Source organism: Mytilus trossulus, chromosome 6 (genome assembly GCF_036588685.1).
Source record: "Mytilus trossulus isolate FHL-02 chromosome 6, PNRI_Mtr1.1.1.hap1, whole genome shotgun sequence".
In the NCBI taxonomy this organism is placed as follows: Eukaryota; Metazoa; Mollusca; class Bivalvia; order Mytilida; family Mytilidae; genus Mytilus; species Mytilus trossulus.
The window spans coordinates 16,505,431-16,522,208 of NC_086378.1; the positions used below are offsets into that span (position 1 = coordinate 16,505,431).

Consider the following 16,778-nt stretch of genomic DNA (forward strand, 5'->3'; position numbering starts at 1 on the left):
GTACAGAAGACACAACACAGAAAACTAAAGACTCAGCAACTTGAACACCATCAAAAAGGTGGGGTGATCTCAGGTGCTTCGGAAGGGTGAGCAGAGCCTGCTCCACATGTGGCACCCGTCGTGTTGCCTATGTTATTACAAATCCGGTAAACTATTCTTATTCGGTAGGTCACATTCGTGTTAAGGGAAAGGTATTGTAGTTACAACATAAGGAACATATCCGATATCATCTGTGAAATGGTTGTTCCCAAACGGTTAACCAACTCATGATGGCGTCCGTACAATTTACGATGGGATGATTTCAACTTCACCATTTGGAACTCTTGTGAGCAGCAATCTTCTATCAAGAAAATCACAATAGGAAATAAACACCCTGGAATATCATATCAATTGGGAGATGAAAACAATTACTTATTTTTCTAATCATTATTAAACTACTATTCGTTTGGGTGGCTTAAATATGTATATACGTAGTTTCAGTTGCAATTGCCCCACCGTTGTCAAATTTGAAATATTATACCAACTAGGATCGGTTAGGGCATTTTTGGATTTTTTATTTTGGGACTACTATCCATGCAGTTGTTGTAACATCTAACTGTCACCACCTGTGAACATTTAGAGATGTGCCAGTTCACATCGCAAAATAACTATTTGTATTCTGGCATATCTTTGAAGTCTTTACGCCGTGTTTGGAAATTTTTAAATTGTATAAATTTCAAGATTTTGATAGTGTTGTAATTTGAATGGATTGACGTGATTCATTTTACAATCGTTCTATTACCGAAAAAGGATATCTGTTATCTGAAATATCTAAATTAAATATTTGTTCATTTTATAGTTATTTTATGGTGATGTTGTACCCATTTGACTTGATATATATCAATTGGGAGATATATACTCCTTATGCAGTCGAGAAATGGGGATAGCATGGACCCTATATTTAATTTCAGAATTGTTTTCGAAATGAGATATACGAATATCAACAGTATTGATAATTTTATTCAAGAGAGATTTTTTATCAGATTTTTCACAGTCACACCTATATTTGCAGTAGACAGATTACCTGACGATACTGTTTGGAATCTATTATAGTTGGAGGACGATATTTCGATTCTTTCTAAGAAAAGTTTTGACCTCACGGTCTTCGACGATGTTGAGGTCTACTGTAACGAAATAACCTTAGGGAAAATAGCTAAAACTTGATGTTCCACAGTCTCAAGAGGAGGAACATTTGTCTGAATCTGCATGCATTTTACTTGACATTCTCTCTCTGTCTTAAATATTTAAAAAAATGATATATACAAATATGTATATACCCAATCAGTTTTTTTAATAATAATATTTGCATACGGGTTTGTGGGATGATATAAAAGAGATAGAGAACTTGGGAAAAGGGATAAACAAGAATTTACACTGACGCAAGAGGTGTTACGTTTATAGTACGAGATATAAAAAAAATAATAGTTAAGGCCACACCAATTTAATTTCTTGTTCTACGGATTTTTGGACTCCAAAAATTGGGGCGAGCGAGCGATTTGAAAATTTTAATAAAAAAATATTTAATTTGCAAATTTTTGAGGCGAAGCTTAAAAAGTAAAGGCGAGCGATTATAATTTTTTTTTGTAAACGTAAAATAGTAGGTTTTGACTATATTAAAACTTGATTTATCACTTGTACCTTGACATTTCTTTAATTTATGAAGTATTTTTTCCCTGTTCAACAAGAAATAATTGAATAGCACTGTACAAATCCTTAGTATTTCTATTTTCTTTTCTAAAACAGTAAACATGGTAAAATGACCCCTTCAAGGCCCTTGTCTGAGGGAGGGTTGGTCCCAACCTGATAATAACAAACATAGGTCAAAGTACGGCCTTTTACACAGAGCTTTGATCAAGACCAACCAGCAAGCTATAAGGGACCACAACTTAGTATTGTACACAATTCGAACAGGAAAACCAACGATCTAAATTATATTTCCAAACGGGAAAATACCAATGAACCACATCAACAAACGATGACTGCTGAACGACAGGTCCGTGAATCAACAATGACAGTAGCACAAACCTGCAGCGGGTATGACCGTAACCATACATTATAATTGCAGTTGAAGGCAAATCCTTCAGAAGTTCTTTGTACTTTATTTTAACAACGAACATTTATTTAAAGGGAATATAAGTTAGGGGGAAAGAAACCAACGTTTTGTTCTGTACTGGTATTTCTATTTATATCGGAGCACTCCCTCTTGGAATACATTGGTTTCATGCTGAAACAAATATTCTCGCAGATATTTACAGTGTTGTGGGGTGCTGATAGGTTTAAAATCGTTATATAAAGGCTAGACTGTGATTTTAAAAAACAAATGTTGAGATCTTTATATAATATTTACAAAAAAACGGTGCGGGAAATGGACATGATTTCATTTCCGGATGCGGGAAGCGGGAATATAATAAAAATAAAAAAAATCTGTTTTGAAAAAAATAGGTGCGGGCGGGTCCGTCGAACAAGGAATCAAATTGGTGTGGCCTAAGAAGCATATTGTAGAACCAGAAGTTGGATATTGTTTATTTTTAAACTTGTTGACTAGTTATGGTCGATATCTTTTATGCAACTGTTATACGATGTGTCTTCGACCAAACTAGATAAGGACATTTTTACCACATGTTAGATTGTGGTTTGTCATTAAGTCGTCTAATATTTTAATTACCGAACGTGACTTGTTCCCGATTGTGACTGTTTTGCGGAGTATGAATTCGCATTACTTTAAGATGTGCTACGGTAATTTTTTTTATCCCAAATTCATATTTTTAGTTTTGGTGTTATATTTGTTATTCTCAAATGTCTTCACGTCTTTTTGGTTATATCCATTGATTATGGTAAAGATAATTAATCTCCGTCTTTATTTATTAGATTTGATTTGGTTAATTTTGTAGTTTGTACGATATATTACGTTTGCAGTTTGATTCAGAATTAACCGGACATATAATATAGTTAATTGTCTAATTGCTACCTCGGTTTGATATTAATAAGTATTGCAATTTTCATTGTTATTAAATGTAATATCAGTATTTTTGTATCAAATATAATCTTAAATTTATCCTAATTCTATCTTATTTTTGATAGATAGTTTTATTCATTCAAATGTGACGTTATTTTGTGTGCGCTTTTATACAAATTCAAATGTGACGTAATTATTTCCCCCTTTTTTACAATTTCAAATGTGATGTAACTTTGCGTTGAGGCCTTGACTAAATCGGGTGTGTCTATTTTTTGTGTTGGATTGTGTTGGATTTTGTCGGTTTATGTATTGTATCCGGGTGTTTTCTGTAATTAGTTAATACTTCAGTTTTATCATGTATATTTTTTATATAGTCATTTTATAAAATTTACTATTTGCAAAAGTATAGATTATTCTAAATAATAGGGATGTTCTGGCCCCAAACAGAAATCCCTGACCGTTTTTGACACAATTTTTTTGAACTTTTGGTCCTCGATGCTGTTCAACTTTGTACTTGTTTCGGATTTCAAACTTTTGTATCTGGGCGTCACTAGTAAGTCTTGTGTGGACAAAACGCACTTCTGGCGTATTAAATGTTAAATCTGGTGCCTTTTGTTAACTAGTATTCGTGTGTTTCTTTGTCAAATATGTTCTCCTATTTATTTGTATTGTAGTCCTGTAATATGGTGTTGTCATTTTAATGTTATATTTAACATCGTCATTAAAGAGGGAGGTTTGGCATGCCACAAAACCAGGTTCAACCCACCATTTTTTTCTTTAAAAAATGTCCTGTACCAAGTCAGGAATAAGGTCATTGTTATATTATAGTTAGTTTCTGTGTGTGTGTTACATTTTAACGTTGTGTTTCTTTTGTGTCGTGTGTTTCCTACTTTATTTGAGTGTGAATTCAAATTATTATAAGACGTGTCACGATACTTTTCTATCCCATATTCAAGTATTTAGTTTTAATGTTATATTTGTTATTCTCATCCGATTTTGTCTAATGCTTAGTTCGTTTCCGTGTGTGTCGTCCATCTCCTCTAATATTTAATGCGTTTCCTTCGGTTTTGGTTTGTGACCCGGATTTGTTCTATCGATTTATGAGTTTTGAACATCGGTATACTACTGTTGCCTTTATTTATACAACTGAGAGGTTAGGATATTTACATGTATAAAACCAGATTTAATACGCAATTGTCAAAATAAGAAAATACCTATACCAAGTGAGCAATATGACAGTATATTTGATGTGTTTGAGCTTTTGATTGCCATTTGATTAAGCACTTTTCGTTTAAAATGTTACTTTTTTATAATTCAGTGTGAAACTATCTACTTCGAGTTTTTCGAAATGACAAGGATAAATGATGTATACATCCGGATTCATTTTTATTTATGTGACCAGGCTCCCCTATTTGTTACAATACCAGCTGCGTTTTATCTGTAAAAAGTGTATCATGGCATATGACGTGTGTGTATGGTTGTATTTTAAGGACTGAAACTGAGACATTCAATAACACAAGAACAACAACATATTACACACTTATTTTCGTCGCATATGCATACTTCATTGAGAATATAAAACAAATGCCTTATCAGTTAAGTACTTTATACTCACAATGAACGATAACGTTAATATGACCAGATGCCAGACTACTAACACTATTTGAAGCAATGCATGAATACTTTCCGGCTTGGGTTTTGTTGATGTTCTGCAGGTATAGTACAGATGTAATGCTTTTTGGGAGATTAGGTCCATTCCATGTCATAGTACATTCAGGTTTACAATCAGCTGTACAGTTAATGGGACCAATATTTCCAACTGTCTCTATAGCTGTGAAGTTCTGTTTTAAAGGTATTATGTTAACTTTCCTTGGACCGTCTGAAACCAGAAATCATCTCAAAGTAATTTGCTGGCAACAAGTTACACTTAATACAATGATATTACTGCATCGATATTGCTCTTGTTTGAAAAGGCTTTTAGCTCTGTGTTCTTATGTCGGTACTGACATACTAATAATTGATTGCAAATGTTTCTAAAATTATCCGTCGATAAATTTGCAAATTACAAGGAAACAATGTTACACTGACATTAGGTGAATGTTGCTATTCTTTAATGTTTCTTAGGGTCTGAAAGTGAAATACAAACTATTTTAACAATATAAAGCCCGAATTTCTATTGTTTTTACCAATGATGATTATCACAAAAGTAAACAAAAATCAAATTAAACAATTAGACGTGATAAAAAGACTATGGGAATATAATTTAAACTTTGTACAATGTAGTTCAATTATTTAGTTTTTTTTATGGCGGCTCTGATGAACGGTAATACAAAAGCGCTTATTATGTCTTGCTTTATGAAATGTTTATCACTTAAAACAAACCATATGTTTGTTACATAAAAAATACGAAATAAAACGATTGTTATACAAATTTATAAATATGTTAAATTTGTTTTAACTAATTTGGTATAAAGTTGGCGGCTTCCTTACTTTATGATATATTTTTCCCGTGAAGGTGTTTGTATCACTTCAATATAAAAGTTATTACGGTGAGGTAATACAAGCACAAACTTGTATCAGAAAAACATAACTCTGTAAATTAACCTATTCAGGTATACGCATGTGATCTGTTTCTGTGACAATTGCTTTTGATCATCCACAAGAACCTACGGTCATCCGATGTTCAGTACCTCAGTACTTTGATATTTAATTGAAATCATGGACCCGAATAAAAGTTTAATTTTGTGAATAAATGTGAAATTATAAAACGTGAATAAAAGGATTTTAAGAAGTGTTGCAATGAAACAGCAGACCACAAAACAATAAAACAACATCTAGAGGTCGACATATGGTATCAAATAATACACGAGTGTGTACAGTACATGTACCTGTATGTCAAGTTATAAATTGCATACTACGAGTCTTTAATTATAAAAGCCGTAAAAATTATCAACTGTAATAACTTTTCTTCAGATGTTTCTCACTTAGACCACAAACAGAGAGATGTATTTATGATTCACATGATTTTATTTTCGAAAACAATATGTATAGGTAGCTCTTTACAAGCAATATTCGTACATCTGGCAAATGTCGCCGGTAATTTGTAGAGATAACATCGAAATTGTCTGCCAGCGACGTCGTGCACATAAGCGCCAACGTTGAGGTTACAAAGGGGGAACTCAATATTTTAGGATTTTAAATCATGTTTATCATGAAATCCAGCACGGTGACATGTATTTTTTATTGAAGATTTGGAGATAGCATGACAAAATGCAGTTAATGAAGAAGATTTGTCAAAAACACTTTATTTCCATATTTTTAGGTTTAAAAAAATACCACTTTGAGCATCTGGTCCGCAATGTCATGAAAAGCTTGAATAATTGTATAGTCATTCGTGTAGGGATTTATTTTTTTGACTTATTGTCAGCTTCAGGTTGAACCCGATCTTAATAATTTGCGGCAAAGAAAATCTGCTGCAAAAAATTTCTAACATTTCCTAACTTTTTTACAAAATTGCACAAATCCCCAATTTGCAGCCTCAATTTTCCCGAAAACAAGCACAGAGAACTATGTTATATTTTGCGTTTTATTTTATAACTCGTCAAGGCCTACAACATATTTCAAAATTATAAAAATGACATTATATCGAGAAACTTTATCGGATGCCCTTAAAACTAAGACTCCATTATTTCAAATGTTAAAATCATTATGCCTGGCCAAATATTATATATTTGAGATCCCCTGGCCACACTAAGGCAGATCTCAATCGACTGACCATTAAAATCATTGACCACAACTCTGCTTGGTCTAAGGAGGATAGACTCGCTCGGGAAAGATTTTGGATACGAAAATTAATAACTTTGGCACCAAATGGGATAACTGAAAAGATGTAGTTCGACTCCGTGTAGTGCTTCACATTCAGGTTATATTACTTATTATTACAGTCTCTGTTTCTTTTTCTTAACCTTTTTCATTTGTTAAATACGTTTGTTGAAGATACCAATTTAAATTGCTTAATTTTTTGAGGGATGTATAAGTACCTAGCCACGTTCTTCTAGTTATACTTAGTAAAAAAATATTATTACATTTTTACGGCCGTTTGTTCACGATGTTTAAATATTCAGACTCTGTTGTAACTACTTTACTCTCAATTTCAAATATTTAGATCGTTCAGTGCTGTCTATTTGGTAATTTTACAGACGTTATCATGCGTATACATGTTATACCATCATAATTGTCGTTCCCGATACAGTTTTAGAATTGTGGTAGTTCAAATCGCACATTATTATTTGTATTTAAAGCATATATATGAGCTCTCTGTTGTAATAAACCATATAACCTATGTCATGTTAACATTTTTTTAGAATGGTGCAAGCGTCTTTACTGATGTTCGGTTTGACTTTTTTTATTGTATATAATTCAAGATTTAGTAAAAGTTTAATCTAACGAGACTCAAAGATGATTCATTTCACATCAGAATCTGACTGACGAAGGATATCTGTTATCCGAAATATTTATAAATAATTACATTTATAGTTACCTTTTTTTTGTATTTGGAGTTGTTGTGTACACTTTTTTAGGCGTTTATATAATTTATTTATTGTGTACATGTATCGTTACTCGTAACGATCCAGCGCCCTCGTGGGGAAAATCGTTGACTACTATACAGACGTTTTATATATATAAAGAGAGCCCAGGTGGTCGTGTGGTCTAGCGGGACGGCTGCAGTGCAGGCGATTTGGTGTCACGATATCACAGTAGCATGGGTTCGAATCCCGGCGAGGGAAGAACCAAAAATTTGCAAATTTACAGATCTAACATTGTTGGGTTGATGTTTAGACGAGTTGTATATATATATGTCAGCAGGGTTAAAGAACATCAGTTGTTCGACCTGTTAGTCAAATGCGTTTTGTTTAAATATACTTTTCACTCTTTTGGTCTTTTGGAAAATGTTGTTTGTGCTGTTTTTAGACCCTTCTACAACGAAATTTGTTTGACATGCACACGTATAAAAAATGCGGTTTTTATCCAACGCACTCATAGGTTTGAACGTAGTTTTCAATTTAGACTCGTTTATATATATATATATATATATATACGAAGTTACTTATAACAATCTTTGCAATTATCAGTAAAAATTGGCAACTCTACATGTCTAAAATTAGTTACCCGATCACCTATAATAGTGGAGTGACAAATCAGGAAAAGTCGCTTAGTTAAGGAGTTTAATGCACCGAAATACCTCACGGCTGAAAATGCACATGAAGATAGAGTTAAAATTATACTTTCATTTTAGCCTTGTCGTAGAGTTTTCCCGCGGTGCAGTTTTTTGTAAAATTGCGATAAAGTGTGACTTTCCGATTTTTTTCTTTTTCATTTTCAAAAACGGGAACGTTTTTAACTAATTCCCGAATAAAGATATCATCACAAAAGTTGTTATCAGATGAAAGAGTAATGTATCAGCTTTAATTTGTTATCAAACTTTCTTATCATATGAACATATAAATTAAGTTAATTGGACGATTTTCAAATGTTTATGTCATTTTTTTACAATGTTACCGTCTGACAAAGTATATAACATTTCTTATATATATCATCAGTGGTACATTTTCACAAAAAACAGTATAATAATCAATATGCAAGAAGTTTTAATGCCTAAAATTTCGAAAAAGCATACAAATTAAGTTTTTCGGGCCGTTTTATAATACTCATCATTTAGCAGTTTTACTATTTGTTTTTCACCTCATTAAGTCTTGTTGCTTTCCCTTTTCCTATTTTCCCCTGACTTATGATTTGCTGTTTTTCCCCAGAAAATAAAACTGTGTATTTTCTTTATTTTCATCTATAGTAAGACATATTTATATCATTGTCAATGTCTAGTTTTTGACTGAGTATACAGATTTTATGTGTTAGTGTTTTTTAGTTGTTTTATTTCTTGTTGATTTTTTTGAATAACCTAAACTTCAAGTCATTAAAGATTGCATATTTTGGCGTTAATATTGAGTCACTGATAAGGTCTTTGCGTCGGAACTAAAGACATTTATTCTAAAAACAGTTGTTGGCATGACACGGGTTATGTTCTTCTCATATATGTTATGATGGTATGATACTAAACCCCTAACGGGAAGGATTGTGCCTGATGTTCATATGATGAAATCATAATCTTTCAGTCAGTTTAATTGAAGTCTGGAGCTGGCATGTCAGTTAACTGCTAGTAGTCTGTTGTTATTTATGTATTATTGTCATTTTGTTTATTTTCTTTGGTTACATCTTTTGACATCAGACTCGGACTTCTCTTGAACGGAATTTTAATGTGCGTATTGTTATGCGTTTATTTTTCTACATTGGTTAGAGGTATAGGGGGAGGGTTGAGATCTCACAAACATGTTTAACCCCGCTGCATTTTTGCGCCTGTCCCAAGTCAGGAGCCTCTGGCCTTTGTTAGTCTTGTATTATTTTTATATTAGTTTCTTGTGTACAATTTGGAAATTAGTATGGCGTTCAATATCACTGAACTAGTATATATTTGTTTAGGGGCCAGCTGAAGGACGCCTCCGGGTGCGGGAATTCCTCGCTACATTGAAGACCTGTTGGTGACCTTCTGCTGTTGTTTTTTAGTTGGTCGGGTTGTTGTCTCTTTGACACATTCCCCATTTCCATTCTCAATTTTAATTTTAAACCACTTTGGTACACCCCCGAAATAACCCTGAAAATAATGGACACGAGTCCTGTTAAGTTTGCTCACTCAGTTCCAAAAAGGAGTAGGCTTAAGAGTAATGGGGAATTATGCGTTATTTGCCAAATATCTACTAATGAAAATTTGTCAAATGCAACAGAAAAAGGGAAGACTACTCTTTTAGACGCAATAGATGTCACACGGGGTATTGTTTATCGCCGCCTTTATGATGAATTTGAGTCAACGAAAGTGATTCCATTAGAACAAACAAAATATCATAGGTCGTGTTATAAAGCCTATACAAGTAAAAAAAACTTGGAAACATTTGAAATAGGGAAAGAAGTATGCTCAACATCGAGTGCAAACCATTCTGTGTTTGAACCAACTTGTGTTGAAACACGCTCAACGGTATTACAATTAGACTGGTCTAAATGTTTATTTTGTAAACAAAAGTCCTACAAGCGAGATAAGCAATTACGGCGAGTCGAGTCTGTTGAACGTGCTGATAATATATTAAATTCAGCAAAAGACAAGTTTGACTATCAAATGGTAATAGTTATCAAAGGTACCAGGATTATAATTTAGTACGCCAGACGCGCGTTTCGTCTACATAAGACTCATCAGTGACGCTCAGTAAATTTAATCTCTATGGAGAACTTCAAGGACAAGGCACTGTATCATTCAACATGCATTGCTAACTATATGCTGAACTGGAAGAGGGAACCTTCCATTTATACAATGCCATTGGACCAGTGATTTCTAGTACTTTACCAGCTGCTCACGCTCTAACGGGATGCGACACGACGTCTTCTTTCTTTGGAATAGGCAAAAAGACAGTATACATTAAAACAACACCCAAGAAGATATCAAAGTTTGACCAATCTAGCTAGTTCTGATATCGAAACATCTGTAACAGTGGGAAGACAATTTATCGCTGATCTATATGACCCGAAGGCAAGGCTCAATCTGTACATGGTGATCTAAATAAACTGCGAGTGAAGTCATCGCTATCTAAGGATGCTTCCTTAGTGAGACTTCCTCCTTCAATAGCATCTTTCAGACAACACATATTTAGAGTATCCCTACAAGTGTACGTCTGGATGAATGCCCATATCGCAAAACCACCACCTAGATCACCTCTTGAATATGGATGGACAATGGGGAATAGCTCGATAGTTCCACTATATTTTGAGGAGCCAATGTCTTCTGACTTTTTACAAGACCTTGTTTGCACATGCAAAGGCAAAACTATTTGTGGTAAATCATGTGTATGTTATGAACAACACTTGTCATGCACAAGCATTTGTGGTTGTCAGGGCAGTGATGATTGTAGAAACCAGCTTACTCATCAGACTGTTTTAGAAGATTTCAACGACGAGGATGATGATTAGTATGAATCCCAATGCCCAATATTTCATGTGTTAGATGCTAGAAGTCATTTCGCTGTTGAAAATTTTTGAGAAAATAAAATTCCAAAAAAAATATATAAAAAAAACGCTACCAGTGGTCTCCGACCTTGACGTGGTTGGTAGGCTTGTAAACCAACTGGAGACTTTATCGAATATTTTAGAAGTATAACATGTACTTTTTTGTGTTAGTTTTTCGTAACCACTTCAAATCATCGGACGTGCATAATAATGTCAAATGTTATTGAAATATACACAAATATCTTCATTTGTATCAACATTTCTGTAAATCGTGATTGTGTGATATATATAGTGCTTTAAAACGGTAAAAGTCAAAAGTCTACTCTTGATTTTTTGTTGTTTGCGTTGTTTTACCGTGCGTAACGTCTAAAAAAGGGGGATGCACATCGTCATGCATTTTCAAAATGATATTACTCTTGCACTGGTTGACCTATTGTCATCAATAAAACTTCATATACTATTGTGTTCATGCTGACATTTATGCATCAAGACTATTTTTATAATTTCAACATTATTTTTTATTTAAAAAAGGAATAAAGAATATGATTATTTTTTCATTGAATCATGGACCGGGTGTAAACTTTACAGTACTAACTTCTCCTTTATTCTTTATGTTATCTTAACAAAACTTTCCCAAAAATATCTTTATATATTGTAATATATTATTGCAAAGCTGAATATTTAATATATAAATATTTTTTATCGATAAATATTGTAAATAAAGATAATCTTTATCATTTTCTTCCACGTTGGCAGCGGGGGTGAACATCAGTAATCTATGTCAATCTGGCATAAATATTAGAAGCTGAATTTGTGCAGCACCCCTATAGCTTGCTTCCATTGAAATTTTTTCTCAGTTATCATGAGCGAGAAATTGTCCAAAATGTCCAAAAAATTTCGATTTTTTAAAATCCCCCCTTTTTACCTTTAATCGCAATTATCAAAAATCTGCACCACTTTGGCATTCTACGACATGCCTTAATAGAAGGGTATTATATTTATCTTCAATATAAGACCAAAATTAGCCGTGAGGTATTTCGGTGCATTAAATTTTTAAATTTACCTTAATTGTCACCGTACTATAATATGTAAGTTTATCATCATAAAGACTTGATATAAAAAAAAAGCATGATATGCAAAAGTCATTCTACGAGTTTGTCACTAACCATAACAAACATCTTAAAGAAAATTACATTGAATCAAACAATAATACATTTGATACTTACACTCAACAATAACATTGACAGTTGAAGATGTCTTACTCCCGTAAATATTTGTCGCCGTACACATATAACTCCCTACTTGATTACGGTCAATGTTCCGTAGATGAAGCACGGATAAAGCTCCACTACGAATAGTTGGTCCTGTCCATGACATTGAACAGTTAGGATTGCATTCAGCTGTGCATGTGATAGGACCAATATCTCCTGTTGTCTCTGTTACCGTGTATACCAGTGTGTTTGGCTCAATGTTAACCTGTCCTGGTCCGTCTGAAATAGAAACAGAGAATTGCTATAGGACCTTTATCATTTAGTCTTTATGCCTTTTCAAAATTTTGGATGTTCTATTTCATTTTGTGGGTAATGTTTAGATTTGTTTGATCAATATTCACTAATAACGATGTCTACTGTCACTGTGTTATAATGGTGTCGTTATAACTGATATTACCGCATACACGATTGTAATTTGAGTGAGTAAGTCTATAATAAAAGTAAAAACATACTAGTTTGTCAGTTATGAAACATACATGATCAAAAATATGAAAAATGGTCAGAATTGATTTTTACATTTTTTTAAATAAATGCAGAAACAACAATGTTAATAACAAATGGATATTAATCACGATCAAGTTGTGCTCGGACATGTATTATGGCATGTATTAATATTAAACTTACACATAACCATTATATTCACTATAACAGACATTTCACTGCCAATAATATTTTTAGCCATACACCGGTAGTCTCCTGCCTGGTTTCTATCGATGTTCTGTAAATTCAAGACAGATGTGGTACCATCAGGAATATTAGGTCCATTCCATGTCATTCTACATTCAGGTTTACAATCAGCTGTACAACTAATTGGTCCAACGCTATCTGTGGTCTCTTGAACAGTGTATACCTGACTTGATGGGGTTAAGTGGACCTTGGTTGGACGATCTATAAGTACGAAATATAAAAAAGAAGATGTGGTATGATTGCCAATGAGACAACTATCCACAAAAGACCAAAATGACACAAACATTAACAACTATAGGTCACCGTCCGGCCTTCAACAATGAGAAAAGCCCATACCACACAGTCAGCTATAAAAGACTTTTTGTTTATACTTTTTCATTGCTCATGTGCTATTTCGTAACATTGTTGTCCACTTAGAGGGTACAATTTTTTTCTTCTAAACTTGTTTTTTTGTGTATTCATTTATAATCATTATCCCCTCACTAATTTAAGAAAGATAACAAAGGGATATTCTACCTCATTAATCGAGAACCAACGAACAAAAACATTTTAATAAACGGAAAAGACCGAAAGACAAGCAACAGTTTATAAACACAAAAGAAGAAAAGTTAAGACTGAACAACACGAACCCCATAAGACTACGGCGGTGATTTCAGACACTGCGGAAGGTTTATTTACCATTACGTAGAAACTAATATTTAGAAATGAATATATTAAACAGTACTAACTAAGGGAATTCCCCATATTGACGCTTAGTTGTCTTGTGTATTTTGATACTAGTTCCCCCTTATCTTAATTTATCATATGTATCAGTTGCTAATTTTATACGTTATTTTTCTTCTTATGTTTATATATTTGGCCTTTTATAATCAAGTCAAGCGTAAATATAACATGTTTACAATATAAAAGTATATATGCACTCAGCTTAATGGAAAAAAAATACACTAAAAATATAGGAGCATAATGTGCTTACAATTGACAATAACACTAATGTAAATAGATGTCTTGTTCCAGGCCTGATTTGATGCACTGCAAAAAAAGTTTCCTGTCTGGTTCCTGAACATGTTTCGCAGGTTTAATACAGATGAGGTCATGGAGGTATCACCAGTAAATGTTTGTCCTATCCATCTAACTTTGCATTCAGGTTTGCAGTCATGGGCTTGACAAGTAACTGGCCCAACACTACCTGTTGACTCATTAACTGTATATATTTGTGCTAGTGGGGAGAAGGTTACACTGCTAGGCCCATCTGAAATAATAAAGTAATATCGGGTTTATTGTGTTTTTTATTTCATGAATTCAATGGCAATCATGAAAACTTTAATGTTACTTGACCCTCATGAAGCCTGTGTATTATGAGACGTTATTTGATATATATTTGTCATATTATATCTTGTAGCGTGCAAAACATGTTCTAAAAAATGTTGAGGAGAAAAGCCTTTCAAATGATGTTATTTGGACAATGTTCTGTATCTAAACTTTACATGACTTTTGTATGAACTGCTCAGTAAGGCTAAATTAAAAAAAAAAACACCCATACATTTAAATGGTTTTAGTGTAGGAAATATTTCAAATATTATAACTTCAGTTTGACCATGTTGAAACAATCTCATGTCAATATTCAATGTACAGTAACTTCCAAATCTTATCTTGATAAATAATCAAACTTATGTTAAGTTACATTAGAAAGTTCTAGTACATTCACCAATTTTCATTTTAGGGAACCGTCACCAAGTTTAATTGGAATATTTCCTCTTATAACATCAATAGGGATTTTAAAGAAATTTAATTGTTTCCCTATCCACTCAAGATACATATAGGTAAACTAAATACATGATATAAATTCCCACGCCAGATCAGATTTGTGTTGAAGCGGACATTTTCTTGATACTGCTCGTCAAACTTCATTGATTTATGATTAAAAGGCCAATCTTGAAGAATCTCTATGGTAAAGTATTTATTATATTGAAGTTATATGAGGTTCAAAAAGGAAATTCCTTATTTATTTGATATTAATGGGTGCGCCATATACCTGATTTTAGCACATTTCGCCCTTAATTTGAATCTTGTTATAAGGGCCATTGTGACACTGTGATATATATTTCAGCTTTACAATTTATTTGCTTACTTCAGTAATAAACATAACTAAAATTTTGAGTGGGTATATATAAATAAAAGAGGTCGATTTTACTCAAACATTTACTTGCAACTCGTCTTTGTCTGTTAACACTATGTTTTGCAATGTAACTTTCAAAACCCAGAATGTTGTATACCTCTTTCAGTGTCTATGTGACATGCAGTATGTTGACAAGACAGTGTAGCCATTCAACACACGCACGAATGGTCATCAAAGTGACTACACTTGCATGCCCGACCCACTCGTTAGTCGTCATTTAATATCACCTGGGCACGCACAAGCTGATCTCAAAAACCTTACCATCACAATCATAGACCACAACGAGGGTTGGTCGAAGGTCGACAGAGTCGTTCGGGAAAGATTTTGGATAGGAAAGTTAAGGACAGTTCCCCTAGAGGGCATAAATGAAAAAAACATAGAATGAGTTACTCATTTTTCTGTCATCACTTGTTTCCAGTAAATCCGGAATCCGTACAGTTCGAAGATTTTTTTTAAATACCAGTTTAAATTACAGGGCTTCTTTCAATTGGGATGGATGTATAAGTACGTAGCCACGTTCAATTATTTTACCTTATTAGATAAAACTGATTTTTCTAATCATTATTAAACTGCTCTTCGTTTGGGAGCTTAGTTAGTTAGTTAGTTTCTGTTGCAATTGCCCTACCGTTGTCAAATTTAAAATATTATACCAACTTGGATCAGGTCTTGAGGACTACCCTCCATGCAATTATAACATCTAAACTGTCACAACCCTTGGAAATTTAGAGTTGTGCCAGTTCACATTGCAAATAACTATTTTTATTTGGTATATCTTTTGTAATCTTTGCGCCGTGTTTGGAAAGTTTTTAAATTGAACCAGCGTCTGTGGTGTTCGCTTAAATTGCATAAATTACAAGATTTAGATAGGTTCTCAGTTTGAATATATTGACATGATTCATTGACATCGTGCTATTATTTAAGAAGGATATCTGTTATCCGAAATATCTAATATTTTTCATTTTACAGTTATGTAATGTTGATGTTGTACCCTTTTTGACTTGTTTTATATATATGAGTGCTTAAAAAATAATTGACACTGTATGTTTGTGGCATAACATAACATCGTGGCCACAAGTTAAAAAAAATGATGTTTGGTATTAAATTTATATTAAGATCCATTTTGATACATCTTGTGATCAATTTTATTTGGAAATCGCAAATGGCAGTCAGCAGGGTTAAAGAACGTCAGTTGTTCGACCTGTTAGTAAAATGCGTTATGTTTAAATATACTTTTTCACTTTTTTAGTCTTTTGTAAAAATGTTGTTTTTGCTGTTTTTAGACCCTTCTACAGCGACAGTTATTTTACATGCACACGTATAAAAGTGCGGTTATTATCCAACGCAATCATAGGTTTGAACGTAGTTTTCAATTAAGACTGGTCTATATAAATGTATGTAGAGCCTAGGTGGTCGTGTGGTCTAGCGGGACGGCTGCCGTGCAGGCGATTTGGTGTCACAATATCACTGTAGCATGGGTTCGAATCCCGGCGAGGGAAGAACCAAATATTTGCGAAAGCAAAATGACAGATCTAACATTGTTGGGTTG

At 33.4% G+C, this 16,778-nt stretch overlaps 1 protein-coding gene across 1 annotated transcript in view; it reads right to left on the bottom strand.

Annotated features, from left to right (window-relative positions):
- LOC134722360 (hemicentin-1-like) overlaps positions 1-16,778 on the bottom strand; it is a 108,627-nt gene that overhangs the window by 12,941 nt on the left and 78,908 nt on the right. Inside the window, exons 4-7 of the mRNA XM_063585975.1 lie at positions 14,030-14,305; positions 12,994-13,257; positions 12,325-12,588; positions 4,611-4,874 (exon numbers count right to left, since the gene is read on the bottom strand). Of these exons, the coding sequence (XP_063442045.1) occupies positions 4,611-4,874; positions 12,325-12,588; positions 12,994-13,257; positions 14,030-14,305 (1,068 nt within the window). The remainder of the gene's footprint in view (positions 1-4,610; positions 4,875-12,324; positions 12,589-12,993; positions 13,258-14,029; positions 14,306-16,778) is intronic.